This window comes from Cyanistes caeruleus, chromosome 12 (genome assembly GCF_971803275.1).
Source record: "Cyanistes caeruleus chromosome 12, bCyaCae1.hap1.1, whole genome shotgun sequence".
Classification (NCBI taxonomy): Eukaryota; Metazoa; Chordata; class Aves; order Passeriformes; family Paridae; genus Cyanistes; species Cyanistes caeruleus.
Window position 1 is genome coordinate 14,022,442 of NC_141712.1, and position 10,654 is coordinate 14,033,095.

At 67.6% G+C, this 10,654-nt stretch overlaps 4 protein-coding genes across 5 annotated transcripts; 2 read left to right on the forward strand and 2 right to left on the reverse strand.

Annotated features, from left to right (window-relative positions):
• Nucleotides 1-141: 141 nt before the first annotated feature.
• LOC111934541 (D-lactate dehydrogenase, mitochondrial-like) lies at nt 142-1,332 on the reverse strand. The gene is made up of 4 exons (XM_023934688.2): nt 1,034-1,332; nt 793-905; nt 450-591; nt 142-366 (listed from the first exon to the last, which is right to left on the reverse strand). The coding sequence occupies exons 1-4, from the start codon at nt 1,262-1,264 to the stop codon at nt 169-171; spliced, it is 684 nt and encodes a 227-aa protein (XP_023790456.1). The 5' UTR covers nt 1,265-1,332; the 3' UTR covers nt 142-168.
• Nucleotides 1,333-1,735: 403 nt separating this feature from the next.
• LOC147650862 (chymotrypsinogen 2-like) lies at nt 1,736-3,941 on the reverse strand. The gene is made up of 7 exons (XM_086847165.1): nt 3,791-3,941; nt 3,565-3,668; nt 3,366-3,445; nt 3,169-3,247; nt 2,474-2,654; nt 2,004-2,137; nt 1,736-1,926 (listed from the first exon to the last, which is right to left on the reverse strand). The coding sequence occupies exons 1-7, from the start codon at nt 3,855-3,857 to the stop codon at nt 1,765-1,767; spliced, it is 807 nt and encodes a 268-aa protein (XP_086703291.1). The 5' UTR covers nt 3,858-3,941; the 3' UTR covers nt 1,736-1,764.
• Nucleotides 3,942-4,340: 399 nt separating this feature from the next.
• LOC111944397 (chymotrypsinogen 2-like) lies at nt 4,341-6,497 on the forward strand. The gene is made up of 7 exons (XM_086847164.1): nt 4,341-4,448; nt 4,571-4,674; nt 4,794-4,873; nt 4,992-5,070; nt 5,585-5,765; nt 6,096-6,229; nt 6,307-6,497. The coding sequence occupies exons 1-7, from the start codon at nt 4,382-4,384 to the stop codon at nt 6,466-6,468; spliced, it is 807 nt and encodes a 268-aa protein (XP_086703290.1). The 5' UTR covers nt 4,341-4,381; the 3' UTR covers nt 6,469-6,497.
• A 571-nt stretch (nt 6,498-7,068) lies between these two features.
• On the forward strand, nt 7,069-10,397 carry LOC111934767 (D-lactate dehydrogenase, mitochondrial). Of its 2 annotated transcripts, XM_086847175.1 has the most exons (11): nt 7,069-7,199; nt 7,328-7,440; nt 7,642-7,783; nt 7,867-8,008; nt 8,258-8,417; nt 8,495-8,694; nt 8,773-8,901; nt 9,505-9,632; nt 9,708-9,798; nt 9,876-9,987; nt 10,063-10,397. In XM_086847175.1, exons 1-11 carry the CDS (start codon nt 7,086-7,088, stop codon nt 10,226-10,228), a joined length of 1,497 nt encoding a protein of 498 aa, XP_086703301.1. In that variant the 5' UTR covers nt 7,069-7,085; the 3' UTR covers nt 10,229-10,397. The 2 variants fall into 2 exon arrangements, with proteins under 2 accessions (XP_086703301.1, XP_086703302.1); XM_086847176.1 differs by lacking the exon at nt 7,642-7,783 and having other exon boundaries at nt 7,124-7,199; nt 7,784-8,008.
• The last annotated feature ends 257 nt before the right edge of the window (nt 10,398-10,654 follow it).

Genomic DNA, 10,654 nt, shown 5'->3' on the forward strand with positions numbered 1-10,654 from the left:
CAGAGAGGATGGTAGCCCCCAACCCCAAGCATTCCTGGTCCTGCCTATCCATCCCTTGCAGAACCTCGGGAAGCATGGCACCCTCAGTCCTAGAGGTACCTCTGCTACTGCCCTGAAATGTAGCAGACCTACGGACACCCCCCAGTCCACAGCTCCTCAAGTGTGTCCTCATCCTGAGCTCTTCCAGTGTTGTTGCTTCATGACCTCCCTCATGCCCACAGTACCAACAGGAAACCAGAGCCCGGTGCCACGCAGGTGCTTATTGAGGGCCTTGCGGGTGACACCGGGCTCCACGGTCACCGAGAAGTCCTCGAGGCTCAGCTCGGCGATGGCGTCCATGCGGCTCAGGTCAAAGCAGACGCCGCCCTGGCACAGGGGCACCCGAAGCTCTGGGCATGGCCGGGCACCGAGAGCCCCTGGGGTGTTAGAGGAGCCGGGGGAGCCGATACCTGCACGGCATTGACGCCTCCTTCCAGGCCCGTACCGGTGCCAAAGGGCACCATGGGCACACGGCAGCGGTGACAGAGGGCTGCCAGCTCCTGCACCTGCCCCACCGCCCGGGGCCACACCACGACGTCCGGGGGGGCACAGCTGGGGGACAGGCAGCACCTCTGACCAACTGCTTTAACCGCTGGACCTTCCCCATGGCCCTTCCCAAACCCGGGACTTGTCACATGCCCCTTCCTCTCCCCATGGCCCCTTTGTCTACCCAAACATTTCCCACATCCCTTCCCTATGACCCTTCCCCTCCCCAGCCCCCTCCCCAGGGGCCCCAGCTCCAGCGGCACTCACGGGTGCATGGACTCATCGTGGCCGTGCTGCTCCCGCACCGCTGTGGCGGTGGAGACATTGGGGGCCCCAACCACGGCCCTCAGGGTCTCCACGAAGTCAGGGGACAGCGAGGGCTGCGGGGGGCGACAGGGAGGACCCGTCAGGGATGCACTGGGGAGGGTCTGATCGCGGCCACGGGCCAAGGGCACGAGGCCAAGTGGCCACGGCAGGACCCGAGTGCCCTTCGGAGCCGCGGCCCCACCTTGGAGCAGCAGCTGCGGCGGCCCAGGGCTGCCCCCAGCGCCAGCACCCTCCGCAGGGCCATGTCGCGACGGGACAAGAACGGCAACATGGGAGCTGCACAGGAGCAGGACATTGCCCTCCCTCGCAGCCTGTCTGGCCCTCCCCCACACCGACACCTTAAGGTGGCTCCGGCCACACGCGAGTGTGTCCCTGGCGGAGGGACCTGGCTCCCACCGCTGCCTGTTCTCATGTTCCCATGCCGTGTCCCGCCTGAGCGGAGTCACCGCGTTCACCATGGCCCCCGTCCTCGGCCGGGTGTCCCCGTGCCTGCTCAAGTATCCCCGCAGCTGGTCGGGGGCCACATGTCCCCGTGCTCCTCCCCTCCCAGACAGGAGTCCCCATATCCCCCCGCCCATCTGTCCCCATTCCCGAGCAGGCGTCTCCATGCCTCCCCCCGCCCCCGTCCCTCTGTTCCCATGCGCAGCCAGGTTTCCCCATTCCCAGCCAGGTGTGCCCGAGTCCCCTTGTCCATCTGTCCCCGTTCCCAGCCAGGTGTCCCCATGCCTCTCAGCCTTCCTGGACAGGTGTCCTCATGCCCAGACAACTGACCCCAGCCCTGCCCCAGCACGCCCCCATCCTCGGACGGGTGTCACCCCGGCCGCCCGCCTGCCCCGTGCCCCGCTCCCGTCCGTCCCGGCACGGTGACAAGGACACAGTGTGCTCAGCGGGTGGCAGCGTTTATTGCAGGCCTCAGTTGGCCTCCAGGATGGAGTCGATCCAGTCGCGGAGCATGGTGACGCGGGCGTACACGCCGGGCGTCTGGGGGTCGCAGGTGCTGCTGCCCCAGGAGACGATGCCCACCAGGTTCCAGGCGCCGTCCTTCTGGCACACCAGCGGGCCCCCGGAGTCGCCCTGCACGGGGCAGCGGGTGAGCACCGGGCCGGGGCCCGGCGGCGCCGGGGGCAGCGCGGGGGGCCGGGGGCACGTACCATGCAGGAAGAGGCTCCGTCGGCGCCGGCACAGACCATCACGTCGCGGATGCGGAAGCCCCAGAACTCCTTGCACTGGGTGTTGGTGAGCAGGGGCAGAGCCGCCTGCTGCAGCACCGCCGGCGTGTGCGAGGCTGCGGGGAGCGGGGGGCGTCAGCGCCGGCACCGGCACCGGCACCGGGAGCGCAGCCGGAATGGGGAAAGGCCCGGCACGGGGATGGGGGGACGAGGAGGACAGGACCGCGATGATGGTGGAGATGGGGACAGGGCCGGGGATTGGCGATGGGGATGAGGAATGGGACTGGGATGAAGATGGGCGTACGGGAATGGCTTGGGGATTCAGATGGGGATGGGGATGGGGATCTGGACGGGACATCAGCATGAGCATTATGATTCAAATGAGGACAGGGACGGGGATTTGGATGAGGCAAGGGACAGGAATGGGGATGGGGACAAGAAAGCGCAGTTACCGCTGGAGTCAGTGAGCCCCCAGCCAGTGGTGACGCAGGTCATCCCCCCCGGGAATTCGTCGGTGGCCTTGGGCAGGCAGACGGGGGACACGCGATCCGACAGCTGCGCCGGAGTGGCCAGTTTGATCAGGGTGATGTCGTCGTGGATGGTCAGCATGTTGAACTTGGGGTTCTTGAAGACCTAAAGCAGGCAGCACCGCTCTCAGCACCTGCACCCCCTGCCAGGGTGCCGGGCACTGGGCACTCCGCGGGGATCAGCAGGGACCTCGGGGACCAACGGGGAGCTCGGGGATTGCTCCTGTGGGTCCCGTGATGGCTCGTGGGTGCCCGAGTCGCAGAGCCCAGTCCCTGGGACGCAGGGGAGCAGGGACGCCCCAGGCCACATCCCCTGCGGGGATGAAGTGGACCCTGAGGCCCGAACCCCTATCCCTTGGGAGTTCCTGGGAACATGGGGACATCCAGGGGACCTGACCTGAAGGATGAGTGGGAGCAGGGACACCCCACCCCAGGGGATTGCAGTGCAGGGATGTGGGACGCCGTGGACACCCCAAGGAACCCTGACCCTCAGGATAAGGGGAACCGGGGACTCCTCAGGAGCACAAACCCCAGGACAAGGGGAGCCCGGACAGCAGCCGCCAGGCCGTCTGTGGCGGCCGTGGGATCCCGCAGGCACACGGACCCCGCCCCGGAGGTACCTTCTCGATTTTCAGTTTCTGCTGATCAGGGCCGGGTGCGTCCTGGTCGTAGGCGCCCACCACCACGGTGTCGGTTTTCCTGGGCACGGGCAGGCACTGAGCACGGGCCGCCGCCACGGGGACACGGCTTTCCCTGGGCACCCCGTGCCCGTGCCCAGCCCCGGCCCGGCCCGGCGGGCAGCACAGCCCGTGCCTACCTGACGCCGCAGTGGGCAGCGGTGACCACCCAGTTCTCGCTGATCAGGGAGCCGCCGCAGAAGTGGAAGCCGTCGTAGCGCTGGCGGGGAGAGCTGCGCTCAGCGCCCGGCACCGCCGCCGGCACCGCGGCCGGCGTGCTCCGTGCCCGGCCGCCCACACGGCACCCACCCCTGCCCCCGGCCCGCCTCGGGCTCTCACCTGGAGCGACACCTGCCACGGCCAGGAGCCTGGCACCGCCGGCTCGCCGTTGACAATGCGGCTGTAGCCACGGATGACGGGTGGGATGGCGGGCACGCCGCAGTCTGCGGGGCACAGGCGGCCGTGGGACGGCGGCTCCGGCCAGCCCGGCCCCGGGTCCCCTCCCCACCACTGCCGCCCGCCCGAGCCCCGAGCCCGCCCCGCCAAGCCCCACGACCCCACGAACCCTCAGGGAGGGCGGCACGGGCAAAGCCCGCCAGCGCCAGGCAGCTCAACACCCACAGCAGAGCCATTGCCACTTGTGAGGACGGTCTGCCTGGCACCCGGTGGCTCTTATATGCACCCCTGGGCACCTCCCCGCTGCCGCTGGCCTTGCCACAGCGGCCTTGGGAGATAGCGTGGCACCTGATATGGTGTTAGTGGCATATTGCCAGCCCTGGAATCTTCTTCTCAGCCATCTCTGTGAGTACCAGGCACCTGGACCTTTGGATGAACAGGGACCTTGTCCCCCTATCTGGGTGACCATGTATGCAGTGTTGTGTCCAGCTGTGACACCTCAATTATGAATGATATGGGGCAACTGGAATGATTCCAAGGATATTTGGAAGCCAGCACTTACTCCAGGCCAGTGCTGTCCCACAGCCATAGTCAAGCACAGTGGCTTCAGGTGCCACGCTCCCAGGCCATGTCCTGGAGCTGCACCAGGTGCCACGCTATCTCCCAAGGCCGCTGTGGCAAGGCCAGCGGCAGCGGGGAGGTGCCCAGGGGTGCATATAAGAGCCACCGGGTGCCAGGCAGACCGTCCTCACAAGTGGCAATGGCTCTGCTGTGGGTGTTGAGCTGCCTGGCGCTGGCGGGCTTTGCCCGTGCCGCCCTCCCTGAGGGTTCGTGGGGTCGTGGGGCTTGGCGGGGCGGGCTCGGGGCTCGGGCGGGCGGCAGTGGCGGGGAGGGGACCCGGGGCCGGGCTGGCCGGAGCCGCCGTCCCACGGCCGCCTGTGCCCCGCAGACTGCGGCGTGCCCGCCATCCCACCCGTCATCCGTGGCTACAGCCGCATTGTCAACGGCGAGCCGGCGGTGCCAGGCTCCTGGCCGTGGCAGGTGTCGCTCCAGGTGAGAGCCCGAGGCGGGCCGGGGGCAGGGGTGGGTGCCGTGTGGGCGGCCGGGCACGGAGCACGCCGGCCGCGGTGCCGGCGGCGGTGCCGGGCGCTGAGCGCAGCTCTCCCCGCCAGCGCTACGACGGCTTCCACTTCTGCGGCGGCTCCCTGATCAGCGAGAACTGGGTGGTCACCGCTGCCCACTGCGGCGTCAGGTAGGCACGGGCTGTGCTGCCCGCCGGGCCGGGCCGGGGCTGGGCACGGGCACGGGGTGCCCAGGGAAAGCCGTGTCCCCGTGGCGGCGGCCCGTGCTCAGTGCCTGCCCGTGCCCAGGAAAACCGACACCGTGGTGGTGGGCGCCTACGACCAGGACGCACCCGGCCCTGATCAGCAGAAACTGAAAATCGAGAAGGTACCTCCGGGGCGGGGTCCGTGTGCCTGCGGGATCCCACGGCCGCCACAGACGGCCTGGCGGCTGCTGTCCGGGCTCCCCTTGTCCTGGGGTTTGTGCTCCTGAGGAGTCCCCGGTTCCCCTTATCCTGAGGGTCAGGGTTCCTTGGGGTGTCCACGGCGTCCCACATCCCTGCACTGCAATCCCCTGGGGTGGGGTGTCCCTGCTCCCACTCATCCTTCAGGTCAGGTCCCCTGGATGTCCCCATGTTCCCAGGAACTCCCAAGGGATAGGGGTTCGGGCCTCAGGGTCCACTTCATCCCCGCAGGGGATGTGGCCTGGGGCGTCCCTGCTCCCCTGCGTCCCAGGGACTGGGCTCTGCGACTCGGGCACCCACGAGCCATCACGGGACCCACAGGAGCAATCCCCGAGCTCCCCGTTGGTCCCCGAGGTCCCTGCTGATCCCCGCGGAGTGCCCAGTGCCCGGCACCCTGGCAGGGGGTGCAGGTGCTGAGAGCGGTGCTGCCTGCTTTAGGTCTTCAAGAACCCCAAGTTCAACATGCTGACCATCCACGACGACATCACCCTGATCAAACTGGCCACTCCGGCGCAGCTGTCGGATCGCGTGTCCCCCGTCTGCCTGCCCAAGGCCACCGATGAATTCCCGGGGGGGATGACCTGCGTCACCACTGGCTGGGGGCTCACTGACTCCAGCGGTAACTGCGCTTTCTTGTCCCCATCCCCATTCCTGTCCCTTGCCTCATCCAAATCCCCGTCCCTGTCCTCATTTGAATCATAATGCTCATGCTGATGTCCCGTCCAGATCCCCATCCCCATCCCCATCTGAATCCCCAAGCCATTCCCGTACGCCCATCTTCATCCCAGTCCCATTCCTCATCCCCATCGCCAATCCCCGGCCCTGTCCCCATCTCCACCATCATCGCGGTCCTGTCCTCCTCGTCCCCCCATCCCCGTGCCGGGCCTTTCCCCATTCCGGCTGCGCTCCCGGTGCCGGTGCCGGCGCTGACGCCCCCCGCTCCCCGCAGCCTCGCACACGCCGGCGGTGCTGCAGCAGGCGGCTCTGCCCCTGCTCACCAACACCCAGTGCAAGGAGTTCTGGGGCTTCCGCATCCGCGACGTGATGGTCTGTGCCGGCGCCGACGGAGCCTCTTCCTGCATGGTACGTGCCCCCGGCCCCCCGCGCTGCCCCCGGCGCCGCCGGGCCCCGGCCCGGTGCTCACCCGCTGCCCCGTGCAGGGCGACTCCGGGGGCCCGCTGGTGTGCCAGAAGGACGGCGCCTGGAACCTGGTGGGCATCGTCTCCTGGGGCAGCAGCACCTGCGACACCCAGACGCCCGGCGTGTACGCCCGCGTCACCATGCTCCGCGACTGGATCGACTCCATCCTGGAGGCCAACTGAGGCCTGCAATAAACGCTGCCACCCGCTGAGCACACTGTGTCCTTGTCACCGTGCCGGGACGGACGGGAGCGGGGCACGGGGCAGGCGGGCGGCAGGGGTGACACCCGTCCGAGGATGGGGGCGTGCTGGGGCAGGGCTGGGGTCAGTTGTCTGGGCATGAGGACACCTGTCCAGGAAGGCTGAGAGGCATGGGGACACCTGGCTGGGAACGGGGACAGATGGACAAGGGGACTCGGGCACACCTGGCTGGGAATGGGGAAACCTGGCTGCGCATGGGAACAGAGGGACGGGGGCGGGGGGAGGCATGGAGACGCCTGCTCGGGAATGGGGACAGATGGGCGGGGGGATATGGGGACTCCTGTCCGGGAGGGGAGGAGCACGGGGACATGTGGCCCCCGACCAGCTGCGGGGATACTTGAGCAGGCACGGGGACACCCGGCCGAGGACGGGGGCCATGGTGAACGCGGTGACTCCGCTCAGGCGGGACACGGCATGGGAACATGAGAACAGGCAGCGGTGGGAGCCAGGTCCCTCCGCCAGGGACACACTCGCGTGTGGCCGGAGCCACCTTAAGGTGTCGGTGTGGGGGAGGGCCAGACAGGCTGCGAGGGAGGGCAATGTCCTGCTCCTGTGCAGCTCCCATGTTGCCGTTCTTGTCCCGTCGCGACATGGCCCTGCGGAGGGTGCTGGCGCTGGGGGCAGCCCTGGGCCGCCGCAGCTGCTGCTCCAAGGTGGGGCCGCGGCTCCGAAGGGCACTCGGGTCCTGCCGTGGCCACTTGGCCTCGTGCCCTTGGCCCGTGGCCGCGATCAGACCCTCCCCAGTGCATCCCTGACGGGTCCTCCCTGTCGCCCCCCGCAGCCCTCGCTGTCCCCTGACTTCGTGGAGACCCTGAGGGCCGTGGTTGGGGCCCCCAATGTCTCCACCGCCACAGCGGTGCGGGAGCAGCACGGCCACGATGAGTCCATGCACCCGTGAGTGCCGCTGGAGCTGGGGCCCCTGGGGAGGGGGCTGGGGAGGGGAAGGGTCATAGGGAAGGGATGTGGGAAATGTTTGGGTAGACAAAGGGGCCATGGGGAGAGGAAGGGGCATGTGACAAGTCCCGGGTTTGGGAAGGGCCATGGGGAAGGTCCAGCGGTTAAAGCAGTTGGTCAGAGGTGCTGCCTGTCCCCCAGCTGTGCCCCCCCGGACGTCGTGGTGTGGCCCCGGGCGGTGGGGCAGGTGCAGGAGCTGGCAGCCCTCTGTCACCGCTGCCGTGTGCCCATGGTGCCCTTTGGCACCGGTACGGGCCTGGAAGGAGGCGTCAATGCCGTGCAGGTATCGGCTCCCCCGGCTCCTCTGACACCCCAGGGGCTCTCGGTGCCCGGCCATGCCCAGAGCTTCGGGTGCCCCTGTGCCAGGGCGGCGTCTGCTTTGACCTGAGCCGCATGGACGCCATCGCCGAGCTGAGCCTCGAGGACTTCTCGGTGACCGTGGAGCCCGGTGTCACCCGCAAGGCCCTCAATAAGCACCTGCGTGGCACCGGGCTCTGGTTTCCTGTTGGTACCGTGGGCATGAGGGAGGTCATGTGGCTGGGCATGACAGCACTGGAGGTGCTGGGGATTCCTGTAGGCCTGGGCATGTTGGGAGTGTTGGGGTGGTGTCTGCAGGGGTACCCATGCAAATAGAAGTGCCATGGCTCCATTGGTTTTGGGGATGCCCATAGTTTGGTTGTGGCTGAGGTCCTAGTGGTGTCCATGTGGGAGTGGACACCATCCCCAGCTGCCTCCCCTGCCCATCCCCTGCTCACAGACCCTGGGGCGGACGCCTCTCTGTGTGGCATGGCAGCCACGGGCGCCTCGGGCACCAACGCGGTGCGCTACGGCACCATGCGCCCCAACGTGCTCAACCTGCGTGTGGTGCTGCCGGACGGGCGCCTGCTGCACACCGCCGGCCCCGGGCGCCAGCCCAGGTGGGCACCGGGAGGCCGGGGGGCTGCGCTGGGCTGGCCGTGTGCCACGAGGGTGCCCGCTCACCAGCTCTGCGCAGGAAGCGGGCGGCCGGCTACGACTTGACCTCGCTCTTCGTGGGCTCTGAGGGCACTCTGGGCTTCCTGACTCAGGCCACGCTGCGCCTGCACCCGCTGCCTGAGGCCACTGCTGTCACTGTCACCTCCTTCCCCAGCGTGGGGGCAGCTGTGGCTTGCACCGTCCATGTGCTGCAGGCTGCCGTGCCTGTGGCCCGCATTGGTGAGTGCCCGTGGCCAGAGCTGGGGCTGGGGATCCAGGTGCCAGTGGTGAAGCTCAACACTGCCTCCTCCCACCCAGAGTTTCTGGATGAGGTGATGGCAGATGCCTGTGGCCGCTTCAGTGGGATGGGGCTGCCAGCAGCAGCCACGCTCCTCCTGGAGCTGCACGGCTCCCGGCGTAGCCTGGCTGAGCAGCAGCAGCAGACGGGTATGGCTTGGAACAGGGAGGAGGAGAGGGTGTCTGGGGCTGGGGGCTCTGAAGTGAAGCATGGTGCCGGGGGACCATGATGTGGCACTGGGATGAGTGATGGATGTCCAGGACGTGGGACAGTGGGACCAGGCATGTCCTGGGGTGAGGGATGGGTGCCCAGGGCTCGGTGGGGATTGGAGACCTTGAGGTCATCAGGACGAGAGACAAATGCCCAGAGCCTGTAACTGGGGGACTGGAGTCATGGATGCCTGCCTATAGATAGGGGATGGGAGATGAGGGGTGTCCTGGGGAGAGGGATAGGTGCCCAGGACCATGGAGAGGGGACCAGCAATGGATGCTTGGGATGGGGACTGGGAAGACAGTAGGGTGAGGGATGTGTGTGTGTGCTGGGGATCTGCTGAGAGGCTCATAGACACGGGATGGGGGGACCAGGGGCATCACAGGATGGTGGACAGGGACCCAGGGACAGGGGCAGAGGGACTGGGAATATCCCAGGATGTGGGATGGGTGCCCAGGATGGGCACTGGAGGTCCTGGGTGAGGGCTGGGTGAGGGCTGGGGGTGCCGTGGGTCCTGTCCCAGAGCTCCTGGTCACCGTCAGAGGAGATTGTGCGACAGAACGGTGGCTCCAGCCTGGCCTGGGCGGAGGGGCTGGAGGAGCGTGAGCAGCTCTGGTCCATGCGCCACAATGCCTGGTACGCTGCCCTGGCGCTGCGGCCCGGCTGCCAGGTGAGGCACAAGGATGGGGGTGATGGCATCACCCAGGGTGCTGTGAGTGCCACAGCTCTCCCCTCCCTGGGCCAGGGCTACTCCACAGACGTCTGTGTGCCCATCTCCCGCCTGCCTGACGTGGTGGTGGAGACCAAGCAGGACCTGCAGGCCTCCGGCCTCACCGGTCAGCAGGGCGGGGACAGAGGGGGTTGGGGGTCACCACTGTCCATGCCACACCTCATCTGACCCGTGACATTGCAGGACCCATGGTGGGACATGTGGGCGATGGCAACTTCCACTGCATCCTCGTCTTCAACTCCCACGACCCGGAGGAGGCCCAGCGCGTCCACGCCTTCACCCAGCGCCTGGGCAGGTGGGGCCAGGGTACTCTGGGGGCTGGGGCTGGATGGACAGACGTCCCCATCCCCCGTCCCTCCCTGTCCCACAGGCGGGCACTGGCAGCAGGGGGCACCTGCACCGGGGAGCACGGCGTGGGGCTGGGCAAACGAGCGCTGCTGCAGGAGGAGCTGGGCCAGGAGGGCCTGGACACCCTGCGCTCCATCAAGGCTGCACTCGACCCCCACAACCTCATGAACCCCGGCAAGGTGCTCTGAGGGGGAGCACCAGCACTGAATTGACAGTGAGGAGCCTCAGCCCCTGAAGTCAGGGCCAGGGTGGCATGCTGCTCTGCAGTGCCACTGTATGTGTCCCCTACAAATCCCTTCATCCCCACTTCTGGGGGTCAGGGATCCTCATATCCCCAATAAACCCTTTGGACTCACACTGTCCACGTGCTGTGAAGTTGTTTAGGGGGACAGGACCCCCCAGCCCCTTCCCAGGAGGCCCCTGTCCCAGAAAACAGACACAGCGCAGGGCATCCTCAGGGTCCCACTTCAGCCACTTCTCCAGTGCTGCCAGTGCCAGGTGAGGCTCTATGGGACCTGCCAAGCACTACTGTGGCCATCCCCACATGGCAGGGACACAGAAGGGGAATTGGCATGGGTGGGGGGCTTCAGCACCCCACTGGCATCATCTGCTTC

Bases quoted from the DNA above. Each gene is read 5' to 3' on its own strand.
- LOC111934541 (XM_023934688.2), bottom strand. From the start codon at position 1,264: ATGAGAACAGGCAGCGGTGGGAGCCAGGTCCCTCCGCCAGGGACACAC. The intron at 592-792 runs GTGAGTGCCGCT...CCTGTCCCCCAG, and splicing joins CACGATGAGTCCATGCACCC to CTGTGCCCCCCCGGACGTCG. The intron at 367-449 runs GTATCGGCTCCC...CCCCTGTGCCAG, and splicing joins GAGGCGTCAATGCCGTGCAG to GGCGGCGTCTGCTTTGACCT.
- LOC147650862 (XM_086847165.1), bottom strand. From the start codon at position 3,857: ATGGCTCTGCTGTGGGTGTTGAGCTGCCTGGCGCTGGCGGGCTTTGCC. The intron at 3,446-3,564 runs GTGAGAGCCCGA...TCTCCCCGCCAG, and splicing joins CGTGGCAGGTGTCGCTCCAG to CGCTACGACGGCTTCCACTT. The intron at 2,655-3,168 runs GTACCTCCGGGG...TGCCTGCTTTAG, and splicing joins AGAAACTGAAAATCGAGAAG to GTCTTCAAGAACCCCAAGTT.
- LOC111944397 (XM_086847164.1), top strand. From the start codon at position 4,382: ATGGCTCTGCTGTGGGTGTTGAGCTGCCTGGCGCTGGCGGGCTTTGCC. The intron at 4,675-4,793 runs GTGAGAGCCCGA...TCTCCCCGCCAG, and splicing joins CGTGGCAGGTGTCGCTCCAG to CGCTACGACGGCTTCCACTT. The intron at 4,874-4,991 runs GTAGGCACGGGC...GCCCGTGCCCAG, and splicing joins GCTGCCCACTGCGGCGTCAG to GAAAACCGACACCGTGGTGG.
- LOC111934767 (XM_086847175.1), top strand. From the start codon at position 7,086: ATGTCCTGCTCCTGTGCAGCTCCCATGTTGCCGTTCTTGTCCCGTCGC. The intron at 8,695-8,772 runs GTGAGTGCCCGT...CCTCCCACCCAG, and splicing joins CGTGCCTGTGGCCCGCATTG to AGTTTCTGGATGAGGTGATG. The intron at 9,633-9,707 runs GTGAGGCACAAG...TCCCTGGGCCAG, and splicing joins CGCTGCGGCCCGGCTGCCAG to GGCTACTCCACAGACGTCTG.